This window comes from Liolophura sinensis, chromosome 2, assembly GCF_032854445.1.
Source record: "Liolophura sinensis isolate JHLJ2023 chromosome 2, CUHK_Ljap_v2, whole genome shotgun sequence".
NCBI classification, from domain to species: Eukaryota; Metazoa; Mollusca; class Polyplacophora; order Chitonida; family Chitonidae; genus Liolophura; species Liolophura sinensis.
Window position 1 is genome coordinate 23,736,932 of NC_088296.1, and position 20,179 is coordinate 23,757,110.

General features: G+C 39.6%; 1 protein-coding gene across 1 annotated transcript in view; it reads left to right on the forward strand.

Annotated features, from left to right (window-relative positions):
* LOC135463214 (dynein axonemal heavy chain 6-like) overlaps positions 1–20,179 on the forward strand; it is a 437,090-nt gene that overhangs the window by 354,798 nt on the left and 62,113 nt on the right. The window contains exons 12-32 of the mRNA XM_064740526.1: positions 581–789; positions 1,149–1,257; positions 2,175–2,295; positions 3,298–3,449; positions 4,108–4,260; positions 4,882–4,983; positions 5,452–5,601; positions 5,791–5,919; positions 9,235–9,348; positions 9,959–10,102; positions 10,687–10,896; positions 11,270–11,482; positions 12,137–12,317; positions 12,680–12,776; positions 13,787–13,953; positions 14,180–14,253; positions 14,676–14,822; positions 16,006–16,116; positions 16,964–17,089; positions 17,364–17,519; positions 17,721–17,882. Coding sequence (XP_064596596.1) covers positions 581–789; positions 1,149–1,257; positions 2,175–2,295; positions 3,298–3,449; positions 4,108–4,260; positions 4,882–4,983; positions 5,452–5,601; positions 5,791–5,919; positions 9,235–9,348; positions 9,959–10,102; positions 10,687–10,896; positions 11,270–11,482; positions 12,137–12,317; positions 12,680–12,776; positions 13,787–13,953; positions 14,180–14,253; positions 14,676–14,822; positions 16,006–16,116; positions 16,964–17,089; positions 17,364–17,519; positions 17,721–17,882 — 3,027 coding nt within the window. The remainder of the gene's footprint in view (positions 1–580; positions 790–1,148; positions 1,258–2,174; positions 2,296–3,297; positions 3,450–4,107; positions 4,261–4,881; positions 4,984–5,451; positions 5,602–5,790; positions 5,920–9,234; positions 9,349–9,958; positions 10,103–10,686; positions 10,897–11,269; positions 11,483–12,136; positions 12,318–12,679; positions 12,777–13,786; positions 13,954–14,179; positions 14,254–14,675; positions 14,823–16,005; positions 16,117–16,963; positions 17,090–17,363; positions 17,520–17,720; positions 17,883–20,179) is intronic.

The window sequence follows — 20,179 nt, forward strand, 5'->3', positions numbered from 1 at the left end:
GTATTGTAAAGTAACTACTGTATTTCACCTAAAGTTTGATGTGTAAAAATGCATTTTCAAAATAACATATAGGCCTTAAAAAGATACATTTGTTCCCAAGACTTTAGACTTTCTGATAAGAAATCGATCAGACTTAGAAAACTTTTAAGCAGTTTTGTATAGGGTGGAAGAATCAATAAGAATCAAGCAAAATGTGTCACTTGAAAGAAAGCTAAACATTAGGTGAATATACAGTGCATATAGTCAGGCATTGTTTCTTGGTAAGTAGACGACTTCATATGTTTGTCGCTTCATTTTGTATACTGCCAATTGTAAGTTACTGTACTTTATGTTAAGTTTAACATTTTGCAAGTGACACATTTTACTTCTACTTTAGAGGATCACTTAACGCTTTTTTGTGAAATTTGATTCGTTAAGAGTTGGCATCAAAAGTGTCATTTTAATTCCTTTATGTGCTTCTGAAAGTGCTTTTTGTACATACCAAAGCTTAAGTGCAATACAGTACATCTGAAACACCATTTGATTAAAGGTTCCAGTTTCAGTTTCATTCACTGACACTGAAATTACCTGTGTGTTACAGAATGATGGAGACGAGGATGATGATGAAGGTGCCCACCAGTTACCTCCCTTGTACATCACAGAGTTCATCCTGGAACCTAACCAGCTGTTGTTCCAGCCTGACCTGGATGATTTCCAGGAGGGGCTCTCAGAAGTCATCAAGAAATTCCAGGATTGTGTCCTCAGTGTGATGAACCTGGTACCTGACACATACTTTGATGCCTTCACCAGGTAAGGCATGCTGGAGAGAATTGCAATATTTTCCAGGGACAATTGACACATGACGCCCATGAGGCCCAAATCCTGCTCTCGTATGTTAAGCTGTGGATTTGAAGATTCAGACAAATTGCAATAATCTTCTCTGTGGTTGTTTGATTTCAATTACTTACAACCCTGACCACTGCAATATAATTGAAAAGACGAAGCTTGAAGGAATTGCCCATGTCCGCTCAGATTTATTGTCTTAATGATTTTTCATAGGATCAGTGCATGGTATTATAGAAAACAGAAACAGCTTTTGTCACTGGAGTTTTAGGCATTTGTAAAGACATGGTAATTACATTATTTGGTTTTATCCATGTTTTCCAAAGGCCTATTATCAACAATAAGTTTGAGGAGAAGACGTGTGGAGAAGGCCCCAGTTTGGCCACAATGTTTGATGATGACAGACATCTACAGACAATCATCAACAGTCTCAGGGTCAGTTGTCTCCCTTTTTTGCTCATATCAGTTGTCTCCCTTTAATACTGACATCAGTTTTCTCCCTTTAATGCTGATATCAGTTATCTCCCTTTAAGGGTCACACCAGTTGTTTCCTCTTCATTGCTCAGGTCAGTTGTCTTACTTTAATCCTCCCTATAATGCTTACATCAGTTGTCTCCCTTAAATGCTCACACCAAATACCCTAATTCTTCTCATTTTTGGGACAGATATTAGTAGTGTTGAAAGTATCATATTACATATCCTTACCAGCCTTTTGGAAAAGTAAAGATATGACCATGTTGTTCATTAGATGGTCTAGCCATGTGAGAAAAGAGAAACTCAATATTCTTGCTACAATTACATATATATTGGCTCACATGAGCAGACCAGCTGTCCCAAAAACTGGAAGAAATATGGTAGATTACCATTTCAGCTGGACTACAGAAATTTGTTGCCATATGCATTTATGTGGAAAATATAGTTGTAGATTATGATCTTTCAGCTATAGTTTGGCGAATACTACAATATCATTGTGCCGTACATGGGAAGGTCTTCTAGCAACCTGCAGATGGTCATGGGTTTTCACCGAACCCTGCCTGGTTTCCTCCCACCATATTGCTGGTTGCCGTTGTATAAGTGAAATATTCTTGAGTACGGCATAAAACACCAATCAAATAAATAAAGAAAACAAAAGGTAAGTGGTTTAGCATGTTTTTTTTCTAGCCATAAACCTAACCAACAGCTATCATATAATTACAGAACAATCTCTGCCAGTTAAATACTTAAGAGAATTTGGTACTACTGGTATAAAGTATGATATGATAATCCTGATAGATTATTGTACCGATAATACAGAAAAAATTGCTGCAGTAGGATTGATGTCTCTAAACTGCATGATTTGCTTTGTTCCTCAGGAAGCTGTATCCGCAGCCTTCAATGCTGCTAACCAGTATGCGGACACGTTTGAACCTTACAGAGAGTTTTACAAGGAGAATGAGACACTTGACCTCGATGCTGTCAGGTCACAGGAACATGGTAAGTCTTACAGAGAGTTTTACAAAGAGAATGAGACACTTGACCTCAATGCTGTCAGATGACAGGAACATGGTAAGTCTTACAGAGAGTTTTACAAAGAGAATGAGACACTTGACCTCGATGCTGTCAGGTCACAGGAACATGGTAAGCCATACAGAGACTTTTACAAAGAGAATGAGACACTTGACCTCGATGCTGTCAGGTGACAGGAACATATTAAGTCTTACAGAGAGTTTTACAAAGAGAATGAGACACTTGACCTCTATGCTGTCAGGTCACAGGAGCATGGTAAGTCTTACAGATTTTACAAGGAGAATGAGACACTTAACCTTGGTTCTATCAGGTCACAGGAATGTGGTAAGCCGTACGGAGAGTTTTACAAGAAGATTGAGACACTTGACCTTGGTGCCGTCAGGTGACAGGAACATGGTAAGTCTTACAGAGAATTTTACAAAGAGATTGAGACACTTGACCTTGGTGCTGTCAGGTCACAGGAGCATGGTAAGTCTTACAGAGAGTTTTACAAAGAGAATGAGACACTTGACTTCGATGCTGTCAGGTCACAGGAACATGGTAAGTCTTACAGAGTTTTACAAAGAGATTGAGACACTTGACCTTGGTGCCGTCAAGTCACAGGAACATGGTAAGTCTTACAGAGAGTTTTACAAAGAGAATGAGACACTTGACTTCGATGCTGTCAGGTCACAGGAACATGGTAAGTCCTACGGAGAGTTTTACAAAACAAACTTACAGTTCAGAGACATGCCATGAAAACAATTAGACTAAAATGATTTATCACAAACATCTACATGAAGTTGAGACTTTCAGATGTCCACTGACATGCATCTGACTTTGAGTGAACAATCAAATGTTCAGTTGTACACAGGATTTCCCTTCGACCATCAATTCACTCAAGTCTCGGAATTTAGAAAGCTTGCTACTTTGAGGTGCACATCACTAGCATGTTATAAGGAAATCATAAGCACATCTTTTTCATTTTAGATGTGGCATTCTTTGCCGAGGCCTTGGAAAGGTACCACACACAGCACAATATGGCTCAAGGCATCAAAGAGAAGCGACCAATAGGAATGCTGCTGGTGGACGCTGTGAAGATGAAGAACTTGTTGATTCCTTCACCTGTCAGGTGTCTCGATGTGAGTTCGGGGATGGGAGTATTAACTGTGGGCGTGGGGAACAGGTAGGATGGTGATGATGGATAGCTTGTTTCCATATTCTTAGAAGGTGTATCAACTGTTGATCGGGGAAGTGGTAAATATTTGGCATACAAAGGTTTAAAGAAAAACATGTGGATATTTACATAGCTATGTGTCTGTATAAAACAGCATTTTATGACATGTAGGTGATAATTCCTCAACTTGCTGTATCATCCGAATACAGCAAAGCTGCAGTGATTCTTCAGTGGGGACCAGTTGTAACATTTTAGAGGCTGCCTAGTGATCATTTTTTCACCTATCAGAGGCTCAATCAAGGCCCAGCTTCACACTAGATAAAAAGCAAATATGCTGCCAGGCTGTTCTTCCTTACTACAACATGGTGGAATATCATGCCTGGGGTTTTGGAATTCACCTTGTTCGACCTAGGAACCATAATGGTAGAAGCCGTCATGACCTGACTGAAGTACATTTGAAACAACATTATGAGCCTTTTGAGCAAATATCAAAGACGGCAAAATTTAGGTGTATATGATTCCCTTGGGCAAAGAAAGAGACAAAAAGCCCCGTTGTTTCAGTAAAACATTGAATCAATCAGTTAATCAATCAATCAGTCAGTCAGTCAAATTGATTTCCACAGGTGATAAACGACATGTTACCAGTTTTGGCCAGGAAAGAGGTCGATCGTCTGATTGCAGAGCTGCAGGACGCGCAGTTCAAACTGGAGTTTGTTCCCACAACAACCATCGAGTTTGTGCAGAACTTAACATTCCTGGATGAGATACAAACGAGGGTAAGTTACTCTGTAGAGATGAGCGTCAGGCAACGGGATTCTCTGCAACTTTCTTGTAGGGATTTGTGGGTAAGAACACATGATGGCAGCCAAATTTGACCACAAAATAGCATTTTTGGAAGCAGATAAATATCCTTATCTTTCTAGTGGGATATCCAAACACCTGTCAAAGCACCTTTGTAAAATCAATAGAACTTGTCGAATCTGGAAAAATGAACAGTTCAGTCATGGACGAAGTTTAAGGTCATTATTTATTTATTTGATAGGTGTTTTACACCTCACTCAACAATATTTTACTTATACGTAGGTCATTATTTTGGGTAAGTGCCAAAAATATAATGTTGACAAAAAAATGTCTCATATTCGATAAAATTTCTGACCTGAATGAATTCTGTGCTTGAAAGTGTTCTTATCTATGATGTCTACAACTCTGATAATGGAATTCTGTTGGGATAATGATAAAAAAAAAATGACACAGTTAATAGCTTCTTTAATTTTAGTTTAATTTGAAATATTTAAATAAAAAGTAAATAATCTGCCAGCCTCTGTATGATTGACAGATGGTAATTAGCTGGTAAGCCTACATATGATGCGTGCTTTAATTCACTGTGTCTATGACAGGTTGACCCATTGGAGAGAGAAGCCATGATTGTGAAGGAAATGTACGAGTTAATTGACCAGTACACTGTCCCGACTCCACCAGAAGACTTTGCTGTCTACCAGGTATGGAAATAAATATAAACAGTTTTACCAGTTTGTTTAGAGCAAAATAAGTGAAACTCTGAATATTAAATTTATCTTTCACACTCTGTAACAAATCAGTTTTATTCATGATGATGGCTACATTGTGAGCTGAAATACGGAATGCCACTCTACCTGTTTTATGTAAAACTGATCTCGGCCTGTACGTAATAAGTTCGTGATATTTTTTTTTTTTGTATATGTACTTCTCTATAAAATTTGATCTGTCTACTAAATTTTGGCTTAAAAGCAATTAAGAATCTGAAAGCAATTGTTATTTTTCATTTGTTCAGTCTTGTATTTATTATTAAAAGTGTATTTAATTCTTTTTAATTAATATTTTATCTTTTTGTGTTTGTGTTTTTCTTCATTGTTATTCTTGTCTTTTTGTATTTTATCTGAAAGAAAAACATGCCATAAAAATACATAAACATAAAAATATTTTCTCAGACTCTTGGACCCTCCATTGTAAACGTGAGAAACGCCATCGACAAAGCTCTAACTGAGCGCGATGCCAACATCGACAAGTTCTGTAACCATCTGGATAAGGACATCGCAGAGCTAGCTAAAGAGGTCAAAGAGGTCAAACAGGAGGCACAGGTGAGGATAACAAGATATTTAATACAGGAGTTTGGGAGTGATGTTATAAACAGCAAGGTAACAACACCTTTGTGGGATGATGTCACTGTTATACCACATGTTTCAGCTCATCAGATTTAACAAATGGACATATATACAATGCTATACAATTACAGGGTGAAAATGTCTGTGTTGTTTCTCTTACCACAGAATCCTTTGATCCTGGATGCCTCTGCGGACAAAGAGAAAGTTAAGGGCATCCTTACAAAACTGTTGAACCAAATGGAGGAGCTGCAGAAAAGAGCCTTCACCTACAAGAGCTACCAGAAAAACTTCAAGGTAAAATTCCTTTCTGTGCTGCTGGAGGTTATAGTACACTATTTGCCTTATACCGTAAGCTGGGGTGAATTCGGACGATTTTTTTAGTCTTTTCTTTCTGTGCTTCAGAATATCTGATATAATAAGGACTTTTTCTTCTTATCAGTTTGCATTTAATATATGGTTTCAGCCAGCATTAGTACAAGTCTTAAATGTATAAGAGTCTGCGATTTTTTTTTGTTTGAAAGTTGTCCGAATTCCCCCCACAGGAGGTGGTGACTTCGGACATTTACTTTACATCAACACATAAACGAGATAAGCGAACCAAAGGGTTGGTCTCGGACTTTAATTAGGTTTTTAAAAAATACAAATTTTAACTTAAACATCTCAGGATGTTTGAAAAGTTATAAATGCACGTGTTTTGCTTAACAATGAAACAAATTTGAGAAACCGCAATCACGTTTACACCATTAGGGAGCATAATTTTACAGTTTAAAAACAAAAGCTTTGCAACACACATTTTGATGACTATGGGATCCATTCACTGGCGTCAACCGCAAATTTGAGCAGACCTCTTCGCAGTGTTTGTGGTTGATTAAGTGCTCCAACTATTTGGTCGAAATTCACTAATGCACAGTCTTCTTCTTTGGGGTGAACAAATACATTTGTCTGCAGACCTTTTCTTCTTAGAAAAGAAACCTCAAGATCCCCATCTGAATAATACACGGTGTCGATCCTTCCGATGAACAGTTTCTTCACACGATCCCCAAGCCGCACTAATACCCACTGATCTACATGTAACTCCTTAATTGACTTCACGTTAACCACGCCAGTTAGTCCAGTCCTTCCACTGCTTCGCTGAGCATTTCCCGATGACGAGGTTCCCTGGACACCTTCTGTTTCTATATTATCGCAATGGCTGCTAACCCCTTTATTGGAATCTTCACCTTCTGTGCTCTCGGACGACGCTTCTGTAGATTCCTCTTCTCCTGAACTTGTTTCCTCGGAGTCACTAGTTTCACCGTTGTCATCATCATTGTGGGATAAATCCTCTGAAGAAACACTTTTTCCCGGCTCAACACGAAGACGCTTTGCTCGTTTCTTTGGCTGTTGACAATCTGCACCACGCATGTCTTTCAACAACGCTATTAATGCGCCATCCACTCCATGGCCTCCTGCTCCTTCAGGAGTTTTCTCGGTTTCCTTGGGAATCCTATCAAGAACAGGGGTTGGGTCGTGAGGGACAATGCCGCACTTTTTAAACCCAGATTTTACATTTGCGCTCTGAGTGGTAGATAATTTCTCTGAACGTTCATGAAGTAGCCGTGGGAATACATCTTTTGGAATGGAAGTGCATCGTCGTCCTTCGCCACTGATTTTCCACTTGTCCAATATTTGGCGCCAAAATATTTTCATTGGTCTGAAAAATGCCACATCCAAGGGCTGAGTAAGATGGGTTGAGTTTGGGGGAAGAAATACAAACGCTATGTCATGTTCTTGGCACTTTTCAATTACATACGGCGACAAATGGCTGCTAAGATTGTCACCAATCAATACTTTCCTGCCGTTCAAGCGCCTCATGTAAGGAAGAATGACATTGGAAAACCAGTCTTCGAAGCAAACTTGGTCAAACCAACCACTTAGACTGCGATTGAAACGACATCGTTCCGGACCTCCAGTTGTCCAGGTGTCATAAAGATGCTTGGATCTGTATACAACGTAGTACGGGAGAACTGTACTGTCCGCCGCCGCAGCAATCATGAGAGAGGTAGCGGATTTTGAAAAATTTTGAACTCTTTCAGGGTATCTGCTACCTCTTTTCACAACAATTTTCTTTCGGCCGGGGTCGTCGGTCAAATTTGTCTCATCGTAGTTTACAATGTGACTGGGCGAAACATCTTGGGTTTCTTTCTCCAGGTTGTTAAAGTAGGTAGTTAAAACTTCTTCGCCAATTTCTGCTCTGGCCAATTTTATATTTTGTGAATTTCTTTCCGAAAGTTGCTTCTGGTGCCTTTTCATAAATCCTTTAGCCCACTCAGGCCCAGGTATATTGTTCCTGAATGCCCTCACTGTTTTGCCACGCCGATCTAGGTAGGATTTAACAAAAAGTCTCAGATCCATTAAAGTTAGTGGAAACCCCCATTTACCACACAGTACTAGGCGATCAGTGAGTAAATTTTCCTCTTCAGGAGACAAAGCTGGTTGAACTCCCTGCTTACCAAGATGACGTCGGCTTACATGATCTTGGAGAGTAGAGCGTTTAACATTATACTGAGCTGCAGCTTTTCTAACAGACAATTTGCCGTCTTTTACAGCTTTAACAGCCTTTTCGAGCTTGTCGGGAAGAGATGTATTCATGGCACGACCACCAACCACTTTCTTATATTTCCTTGGCATGTTTGTGTGTGTCCGAATCCACCCCAAAAGTTGTCCGAATACACCCCTAACCGCCAAAGAAAACAAGACAGGGTGATATTATTTCCCTTTAACGGAAAGAATTATTGCGCTTGCTTAATATAGTTGTTATATTGGATACTTCAATAAAATGACTTTATAAAAAATCGCCTGATACAAGGTTAAGTTTTGTGGTTAAAGATATCGAGAGAAAGTTTACAAAAGTTTGAATGGAGACCGATTTTGCACACCTACCTTGGAACACGGCCTTGCGACACTAAACGTATGTATAACAGATACCGATGGTCTATGGAAAAGTACCAACGCATATATGGGGTGCTCGAAGTGCAAAAAATATACACAGTGTAAGTTGCAACAATAACGATACTATTCTGTACTTTTATTGGCTCACTGTCCGAATTCACCACGTTGTCCGAAGTCACCCCAATTTACGGTATTATTCATATTTTGCCTACAGATCAACCTTAAAATGCATGACAATATCATCTCTGTAAAGCTCAGTTCATATGGTAGAATTGTTATATTAATTAATATGCTGGTCAGGGTTAGTCAAAACAGAAAGGGATCAGCATTCTGGTGCTTTATATGATTTGTACCATTAGATTGAGGGCTGACGTAGTATACAGTTACATCTACAGTTATTTCAGAACACAGACCACATGCACCGTGTGGTGCAGCGTGAAGTGTGACATGGACAGTGTGAAGTGTGACATGGACAGTGTGAAGTGTGACATGGACAGTGTGAAGTGTGACATGGGCAGTAAATGTCTAGTGGTCAGTGTAGAGTTGGCACACCCCAAAAAAATAATAATACACGTGACTATTCATGTCACACTTTCTTTTTTTTTACTATATTCTCCCAATCAGCATCACAAAATCGCCCCATGAGAACAGAGCTATAATAAGTGTTTTTCTCTCTAGGTTGAAGTGACAAAGTTTGAAGCCCTGGAGGAAGCTCATGCTGAGCTCAAGCTGAAGGAGCTGCTATGGAATGCCATAGATGAGTGGGACGGACTAGTCACAGAATGGACTGAGGTAAGCACGACATTAAACCCCAGGCATTCATTCATTCATTGATACCTCTCTCATTCTGGCTCACTGCAAGGCCTCCATGGCCTAGTGGTTAGGCATGTTAGTGTACAAGTGCCGGACATTGACTCCAGAGTCTCTGATCAATGCAAGCGCTGTGAGTTCAATTCTTACCTGTGACATTGTATGTGGGAAGGTCTGTCAGCAAACTGCAGATGGTCATGGGTATCCCCCAGGCTTTGCCCAGTTTCCTGCCGCCATAAGGCTTATACCGCCGTCATATGAGTGAAGTATTCTTGAGTACAGCATAAAACAGCAATCAAATAAGTAAATTCTTCCTTTCCATGTCTTGTGACAAATTATTTTTAGAACTTTGCTGCTTGTTGGAGCAAAGGGTTCAAATTCTGTCACCATTGGCTGTTATGGAAAGTTTATGTAGCAGCATTGCTCAAAGTGTGGTACCCTAACACTGATTTTCATGTTATTTGTAAAAAAAATTTAAACATACCTTTTGGATGGCTTGTTTTGACATTTTAAGGCCATGTTTAACTTCTGGTTCAATGAAAGGTAAAATGCTCTAGTGAATGAAACTATAATGTTCCACATTTTATTGCAGGCTCCATTTGAGACCCTGGACCCTGAGGCAATGAGCAACACAACCACCAAGTATGGCAAGTCTGTGTTCCAACTGGAGAAAGGTTTACCCCCCAACCAGGTGGTGCCTAAACTGAAGGAAAGAGTGGAGAGTATGAAGGATAAGGTAGGGGGCGCAGATGACTTGATGTCTGTCTGTCCATCTGTCTGTTTACCTATCTATCAGTGAGTTAGTAGCGCACCTTTTTTGAAAGGAACTCAAAATTGCTGACATTTTCGGTAAACTTGTTTGATTAATGTTGCATAAAGTAAGATAAAGAATACATGCTTTCCTGTTCTGGACTTCCCTGCGCAGAGGGTATAATATAGAAGACATCCTTATAAATGTTTGACCCTTTGCTGTGTCAAGTCAGCTAGTAGACATCTGCCATTTGACCTGTTTGGTAGTTGTGCATCTTATCTTTCCGTTCAACATTTTCCATTGTCAATCATCATAGACCTTCATTGGTTCATGTCCAGGCTGTATAACCTTGAAATATTTTGTTCTCTAGATATATATGTGCTATGCTGACTTCATGCAGCCTTATGCTACTTCTCATGCTACTTGTGCTTTATGCTACTTCTCATGCTACTTCTGCCTTATGCTACTTCTCATGCTACTTCTGCTTTAGGCTACTTTTGCTATTTTACCATATAATCTGATTTTACTATTAGTCTTATGTGTGTACCTCCATTTTCCCCCCTGCCCAGCTGCCCACGATTACAGACTTGCGTAACCCGACCCTCAAGCCACGTCACTGGGAGACCATAGAGCAGGTGCTGGAGTACAGCTTCACCCCAGAGGATCCCCTCACCCTGGGCAAACTAATGGAGATCCATGCGTTCAAATATGCTGAAACAATACAGGAGGTGTCAGGTCAGGCCAGCTCAGAGGCCAGCCTGGAGAGCATCCTCAAAAAGGTCAGTTATCTCCCTTTAGGTTTATTTGAACGGTTCAGTTACTTCTCCTATAAGAATTTATGAAGGCTGAAAACACAATTTGAATATTGTATTCTCTTCAAAAGTCTCTAATTTTGAAGCAGATTAAAGTTACTTCTCAATAATTAATTTACTTCTCAAGCTGAAATACTTTCTTTTTGTTTCAAGGAGTATTTGTCAAAGTGTTTCACTACATCAAAAGAAAAACGAATAGGTAAATGTGTTTGAGTTCTGTGAGGCTGTTTCCAACAAAACTAATGAAATCTGTACCAAAAATTGCCATTCACAGTGTTACAAGCTGCAATGTAGGTGTGAGTTAAAACTTAAAGGTAAAAATGAAAATCTGTAATTACAGGTGGAAGACTCGTGGAAGGCGATGGAGTTCATGGTGTTACCACACAAGGACTCTAAAGACGTCTTCATCCTGGGTGGTACTGACGAAATCCAGCAGCTTCTGGACGACAGTAACATCAATGTGGCCACCATTGCCAGTTCTCGCCATGTAGGCCCTATCAAGCCACGTGTGGAAGACTGGGCTAAGCAGCTCGATCTATTTGGTAAAACACTGGTGAGTGTCACACAGGCACATCTGGTACAGCTGTGATTAACTAATTTTTAATCATTTTTCCGTCTGTCCATCCATACCACACACGTTGTATGTAACGGTTTAATCAGTTTGGGGAAACCCCAAACTGGTGTTTATATGGTACTGCTATAACAAGGTAGCTTTCATCTGTCTGTCAATTCATCCGTCTCAGACCTGTTGTATTGTGAAATTATTTTGAGATTTGCACTTGGACATTTGTATTTTTTTTTTATGTTTGCATGGAAGACATTTTCAACTCCTCCTATGGCTTTCAAACCTATGATAATAATCAGTTGTGCTGCCCATCTCATGTCACTGTTTTCCATTGCTCATGGTCAAAAGATACATAAATTGCTTGTGTGGATACTGTTTGGAAGTCATGGCCTAATTCCTCAACCTTTTTCACATCTGTCAACTTTTCCATGCAAGTTAGTTGAGCACCTTTTGAATTTGATTCTGGAGACGTAGGTACACTGGTTAGGTTGGCCAATTTCAGAACATCACAAAGACTATAATTTTATCAGCCTGCACAGAATAATTCCCCCCAAATTTACTTGAGTAAAACACCTTCCTAATATGTGACAAGGTTGAAAAATTACATTGAGTTGATGAATTGGGTTTGTTTACCGTATACAGGATGAGTGGTTGAACTGTCAGAGGTCGTGGCTGTACCTGGAGAGTATCTTCAGCGCGCCAGACATCCAGCGACAGCTTCCTGCCGAGGCTAAGATGTTTATGCAGGTGGACAAGTCGTACAAAGACATCATGAGGAAGGTTAACAAAGTCCCGCAGGCCATCAGAGCGGGAACACAACCAGGTAAGTCACCTACTTATGAACAAAGTCCCGCAGGCCGTCAGAGCGGGCACACAGCCAGGTAAGTCACCTACTTATTAACCAAGGCCCAGTCACTCAAAAGCCTATTAGCGTTTAAACCTAGTGTTAATGTTAGTCCAGACTAAGTTTAAAATCCAGTTCATCTTATATTAGAACAGGACATGTATGGACTGACACTTGGAATTCTTTGTTTTTATTTCTTAATACAGAGTATATGTTGGGCCCTAACATTCAGAATTACAGAAAAGTTTTTAAGCTTTCTTCTTACAGTGTAAAGATGCATTTTAACTACAGATTTTACTAGGCCCTTGTGCTTGAAATACGATAATTCTGTATAATTTCAGGTCTGCTGGAGACATTTCAGAACAACAATGCCCTGTTGGACCAGATACAGAAATGTCTGGAGGCTTACCTGGAATCTAAGAGAGTCATCTTCCCAAGGTACCCTAATCCCTCAACCTTTTTGTATATTAAAGGACAACTATTTAAACACATTTTTAATTTGATTTTGAAGTCTACACAGAATAATGCCTTCAATATATGCTTAAATAAACACCTTGCACAATTGTGAAATGGTTAGAGAATTACAGTAAACACAAATCCAGTTAGTAACGGTTTGTAAAAACAATAAAGGCCCTCCTCAGACTGCTGAGGTAGTAAGTTCAATCCTCTGCTAGATGTAATAAATCTGGTGAGATGTGGTTGTCTCCCCTGTGCTCTTTTCCATCTGTTCCACTCCTAAATTCAACATTCTTAAGCACAGGTTAAATCACAAATCAACTAAATATAAAGAACACATGTATTAAAGCTCCAAGCGGAGGACAGGGACTGTATGGCCCTTAAGCTCTTACAGAATATACCAGGAATGCATTTAACAGATTGTCAGAGTGAATTACAGATCAAGTCAATACTTCTCTTCTGAAAGATACTATGAAGTGGTTACATAAAGGAGCAAGTTTTGGTTGAGCCGAAAGTCTAAATTGTGTTTTCATTCTTGATTGTTGCCATGATATGGGGCTGTCATGTTACCGAAGAGATGTCATGTCATAAGTTATGTCGATATTTATTGACTTCTTCAGCTGGAGCTACAGAATCTTTTGCTTCTATTCAAAACATGATCTAGTGAAGAGCATAGGAATGTTTCCTTTTGTGTAAAACTTGGGTCAGAATTTGAATAAATATCTCAGTTGATATAATGTTGTGATTGACCCCCATTGATTGAGGTCACAGGTTCAAATTCAGCTCTTGCTAGTTCTGCCCTATGTCAGGTGGTTGTTAGGTACGGACAGGCATTCAAGTTTCCTTCACCCACAAACCTGACCAACAGTGTGGCAGTGAAAAATATTTTCAACACATTGTTACTCACCAACAAATGAAGTACATGACCATTCAGGTAGCCTCTCACCGTATGCTATGAATGTCCATATTCTGATTCCATGTTGTGTTTGCAGGTTTTACTTCCTGTCCAATGACGAGCTTCTTGAAATCTTAGCTCAGACCAGAAACCCTCTGGCTGTACAGCCTCATCTCAGGAAGTGTTTTGATGCCATAGCTAAGCTGGAGTTTGGGGTACAGGCCCCACAGTCTAGTGAGGGCAAGGGTACCCCTGACACTGGAGGTAACTATGTGGTTGTTTTGGTAGGTGGATAGGGGATGATGGCAGTCTGTCATAGTAATGTTTAAATACGATAACCCTCTTTGTAACTCATACATCTCTTTGTTACTCATACCCCTCTGGCAACTTTCATCCTGCTGTAGAGATAATTATCAAACCTTTGGAATGAAAGAAACTCGTAAATCTACACTGATGTTGTTGATAAACTTTAATTATCATTGTTTTTCAGAAGGAGAGGTTCAGTTCACTAATGATATCTTAGCCATGATATCACCAGAGAATGAAAAAGTCAGCCTTGGCAAGGTAAAGAAGCTTGCACATATCCTTCCAAATTTGTTTTTTTTTTTTTTTTTTTTGTATTTTGTTTTGTGAATACTGCAATATAGGTCTCACCATTAAAAGCAGAGAAAGCACTAACGTGAAGTATATGTCAGATGGGAGACCATTAAACGCTGTTCATAAAAATAGTTCGATTTTTTTTTTGTTAAATTTGTTCAACATCTAACACCAATGAAATAAACAAAGCCAGGTGTATATACTGTACAGATGTTTTACAAAGACAGTAATTTTAATGCTGCATATTTGTGAAATGTTGTTGAAATAGCTGAATGACCAAGCCACATAACAATGGTTTATTATCAAGTAATCAACATGAATAGCACACAGTATGTGGGACGGCTCACATAGCAAAAGTGATTCCTCATCAGTAATGGTTTGTTCTGCAGGGTCTAAAGGCCAGAGGTAATGTTGAGGACTGGTTAGGTAAGGTGGAGGAAGCCATGTTCTCTAACCTCCGCAAACTGCTTAAAAGCTCTATCGCTGATTACGAGAAGAAACCCAGAGAGGAGTGGATTATGGGACACGCCCACCAGGTGAGTGGCATTTGAATTCCTGTACCTGTTTGGTGGACCTCTTTACTGTTTATGGACCTAAAATTTCACCAAGTTGCACATTTTGCTTGATTGTGAGAGTTTTGTTGATCTTTGAAAGGTGTTTTGAGGTTTGTTTTGGAAGATAGGATGACATCTTACTAGAAAAAATTATGTACAGTAAGATTCCAAAAACACCAAAAGTAATATTATATGGCATTCAGTTAATTTATCACCTTCTTTGTGATGGCTATCTTTCGTCCAGTGGCCTCCTTTGTGACAGTCTCTGATGGCTATCTCTCATCCAATGGCCTTCTTTGCGACAGTCTCTGATGGCTATCTCTCGTCCAGTGGTCTCCTTTGTGACAGTCTCTGATGGCTATCTCTCATCCAGTGGCCTTCTTTGTGACAGTCTCTGATGGCCATCTCTCATCCAGTGGCCTCCTTTGTGACAGTCTCTGATGGCTATCTCTCATCCAGTGGCCTTCTTTGTGACAGTCTCTGATGGCTATCTCTCATCCAGTGGCCTTCTTTGTGACAGTCTCTGATGGCTATCTCTCACCAAGTGGCCTTCTTTGTGACAGTCTCTGATGGCCATCTCTCATCCAGTGGCCTTTTTTGTGACAGTCTCTGATGGCTATCTCTCATCCAGTGGCCTTCTTTGTGACAGTCTCTGATGGCTATCTCTCATCCAGTGGCCTTCTTTGTGACAGTCTCTCATGGCTATCTCTCATCCAGTGGCCTTCTTTGTGACAGTCTCTGATGGCTATCTTTCATCCAATGGCCTTCTTTGTGACAGTCTCTGATGGCTATCTCTCATCCAGTGGCCTTCTTTGTGACACTCTCTGATGGCTATCTCTCATCCAGTGGCCTTCTTTGTGACAGTCTCTGATGGCTATCTCTTACCCAGTGGCCTTCTTTGTGACAGTCTCTGATGGCCATCTCTCATCCAGTGACCTTCTTTGTGACAGTCTCTGATGGCTATCTCTCATCCAGTGGCCTTCTTTGTGACAGTCTCTGATGGCTATCTCTCATCCAATGGCCTTCTTTGTGACAGTCTCTCATGGCTATCTCCCATCCAATGGCCTTCTTTGTGACACTCTCTGATGGCTATCTCCCATCCAATGGCCTTCTTTGTGACACTCTGTGATGACTATCTCTCATCCAATGATTCTCTCCATTACAGATTGTTCTGGCAGTGTCACAACTGATGTGGTGCAGAGATATACAGGACATCCTAGAGTCTGACTTTGACAGACTGGAAGGGATGAAAGACTTTGAAACCAAGAGTTACGCTGTAAGTGTTTTTGTGGTATATTTTTGAAAATTGAGGACAAAATTACAAATAGCATTTGACTCACGAAACAAAGACCACTTAGTGATATAAATTTTCTTTATGGTGAATTTATTTCTTTATTTTTCCTCGGCTCCATCATTTTTTTTGTTTAAGCTGGTAACTGATGTCATCAAATAATGATTCAGGGCATTGATTTAAATGTTGTAAATATTACAGAGACATCACTTTATGAACAATTTTTTAAATAACAAATCTAACGTTTTACCAAGCAAAACGAAAAGTTGTCACATAAGTTTTATTTAAAGACCTGCTTTGTTGCATCTTTAAACTTTTAGTGAAATGGCAGCCTAATTTATTTATAGTCTGATTATGTGAGATACTTCCAGTGTCTGGTGGACGATAGAACAATGATATTAACTGTATTTAATACCTGATGTAGGAAAATTTCGTTTACCTAAGCTAGGAAATTTTCAATCATATGTACCTAATCCATGAAGTTTTCATTTACCTAATCTAGGAAAGTTTCAGTGGCCTAGTCTAGTAAATTTTCAGTGATCAAAACTAGGAAGTTTTCAGCTACCTTTAAATCTAGGTAATTTTCAATGGCCTAGTCTTGGAAATTTTCATTTACTTAATTTAGGAAATTTTCAGTGACCAAATCTTATTAATTCAGTTACCAGTGCCTAATCTTGGAAGCTTTTATGACTATTTACACTTAATACAAAACAGTACTTTTTATTATTGGAGGGCTCCAGGGAAGGTCAAATTGAATTTATTTGACTGAACAAGCCTTGGTAAATAAAGTTATTATGGCCTCATGTTATGTTCACTTTACTCTTGTTTACAGGACCTAAACGCTCTGGCCGCTATTGTGCGTGGTGAGCTGCCCAAACTGGCCCGCAGTGTTCTCTGTGCTCTGATCACTATTGATGTCCATGCCAGGGACATGGTCACTGAGATGGTCAGGAACAAGGTAAGGAGAACATGGCAACAATTGCAGACCATACACATGGGAACAGGGTTAGAACATGGGGCAGTGAGACACAGCAAAAGTATGCAGATAATAACTTATCTTTTCAAGATTGGCAAGTATTTGTATTGTAATATGTCCTAAACATCTGTGCTTGCACTTCTGTATACTGTGTTTTCACACTGTAAATTTCATTGATACACTGCAAAATATATAGCAGTGCACATGCTTATTTTACTAGCCATTTACATGAACTTTTCTGATGAATCCGTCTTAGGTTGACAGTGTGGCTAGCTTTGAGTGGCAGAAGCAACTCAGGTACTACTGGGACACAGACCTGGACAACTGTGTGGTGCGCATGTCTAACTCTCTCTACATCTACGGCTATGAGTACCTGGGAGCGTCCATGAGACTGGTCATCACACCTCTAACAGTAAGTCCGCATACTCCTTTGCCTTATACAGGAAGGATTCCACGACACAGTTTCTAACTTTTACCACAATTTGAAATTTATAGCTTATGTTTGTGGCCCTATAGAAATAAACATTTTGACCACCTCATGAGTGTTTATCTTAAAACAGATTTCAACTATTCATGGTCATACTTCACTTGTATGTTTCCCCTCACCCCCCAGGACAAGTGCTATCTGTGTCTGATGGGAGCTCTCCAGCTGGACCTTGGTGGGGCACCAGCTGGCCCTGCGGGGACTGGCAAGACAGAGACCACTAAGGATCTGGCCAAGGCCCTGGCTAAGCAGTGTGTTGTTTTCAACTGTTCTGACGGCCTGGACTACAAGGTGAGATGTGGACATAGCAGAGTATCTGTTATCCTGCCTTTTCAGTGAAGCTTTGAATGAAAGGGTAAACCATTAATACATGGAACGCATTCATTTTACGTGTAGCTGAAATTTTGTGTACATAATGAGGCTTTTTGTTGTAAATGACATTCAGTTTTGCTCCATTGTCTTATATGATTCACCACGCGGTGGTAAGATAAAAATTGTTAAGATTTGTTCAGATACATGTAATACGATTTTAAACGCATCAACTCCTCAGAGTTGACTAGTCAGGTGAAAGTAATTTTCATAATTTGCACTTGAAATACTGAATTTTACCACAACTTACTCTGAAAATGAAGAAAGAAACACGGCTTTGCGCTATGACACTGCAGTTTTTGGAATTAAGACACTCACTTTGTGCAAGAGTTGATTAGAATGTTATTTTTCTCATCAAAACTATGTTGGGCTTTAGTAAATACTCTTTCTTCCACCATCCTTGTTAACTCAACTTCACCATCTCATTTTAATTACATGCATTACAATATTTTAACTCCATACAAAGTTGTTTTGTCTGCCTATACCTTGATGAAAAAGTTTGGTAATCATTCATACCTTACATGCTTCCCTGTCTGGTTTACCTTACCTGCATACATGTAATCATTCATACCCTACATGCTTCCCTGTCTGTTTTACCTTACCTGAATACATGTAATCATTCATACCTTACAAGCTTCCCTGTCTGTTTTACCTTACCTGCATACATGTAATCATTCATACCCTACATGCTTCCCTGTCTGTTTTACCTTACCTGCATACATGTAATCATTCATACCCTACATGCTTCCCTGTCTGTTTTACCTTACCTGAATACATGTAATCATTCATACCTTACAAGCTTCCCTGTCTGTTTTACCTTACCTGAATACATGTAATCATTCATACCCTACAGGCTTCCCTGTCTGTTTTACCTTACCTGTATACATGTAATCATTCATACCTTACAGGCTTCCCTGTCTGTTTTACCTTACCTGAATACATGTAATCATTCATACCCTACAGGCTTCCCTGTCTGTTTTACCTTACCTGTATACATGTAATCATTCATACCTTACAGGCTTCCCTGTCTGTTTTACCTTACCTGTATACATGTAATCATTCATACCTTACAGGCTTCCCTGTCTGTTTTACCTTACCTGAATACATGTAATCATTCATACCTTACAGGCTTCCCTGTCTGTTTTACCTTACCTGTATACATGTAATCATTCATACCTTACAGGCTTCCCTGTCTGTTTTACCTTACCTGTATACATGTAATCATTCATACCTTACAGGCTTCCCTGTCTGTTTTACCTTACCTGTATACATGTAATCATTCATACCTTACAGGCTTCCCTGTCTGTTTTACCTTACCTGTATACATGTAATCATTCATACCCTACATGCTTCCCTGTCTGTTTTACCTTACCTGCATACATGTAATCATTCATACCCTACATGCTTCCCTGTCTGTTTTACCTTACCTGAATACATGTAATCATTCATACCTTACAAGCTTCCCTGTCTGTTTTACCTTACCTGAATACATGTAATCATTCATACCCTACAGGCTTCCCTGTCTGTTTTACCTTACCTGTATACATGTAATCATTCATACCTTACAAGCTTCCCTGTCTGTTTTACCTTACCTGTATACATGTAATCATTCATACCTTACAAGCTTCCCTGCCTGTTTTACCTTACCTGTATACATGTAATCATTCATACCTCACAAGCTTCCCTGTCTGTTTCACCTTACCTGTATACATGTAATCATTCATACCCTACAGGCTTCCCTGTCTGTTTTACCTTACCTGTATACATGTAATCATTCATACCCTACAGGCTTCCCTGTCTGTTTTACCTTACCTGTATACATGTAATCATTCATACCTCACAAGCTTCCCTGTCTGTTTTACCTTACCTGTATACATGTAATCATTCATACCTTACAAGCTTCCCTGTCTGTTTTACCTTACCTGTATACATGTAATCATTCATACCCTACAGGCTTCCCTGTCTGTTTTACCTTACCTGTATACATGTAATCATTCATACCCTACAGGCTTCCCTGTCTGTTTTACCTTACCTGTATACATGTAATCATTCATACCCTACAGGCTTCCCTGTCTGTTTTACCTTACCTGTATACATGTAATCATTCATACCTCACAAGCTTCCCTGTCTGTTTCACCTTACCTGTATACATGTAATCATTCATACCCTACAGGCTTCCCTGTCTGTTTTACCTTACCTGTATACATGTAATCATTCAT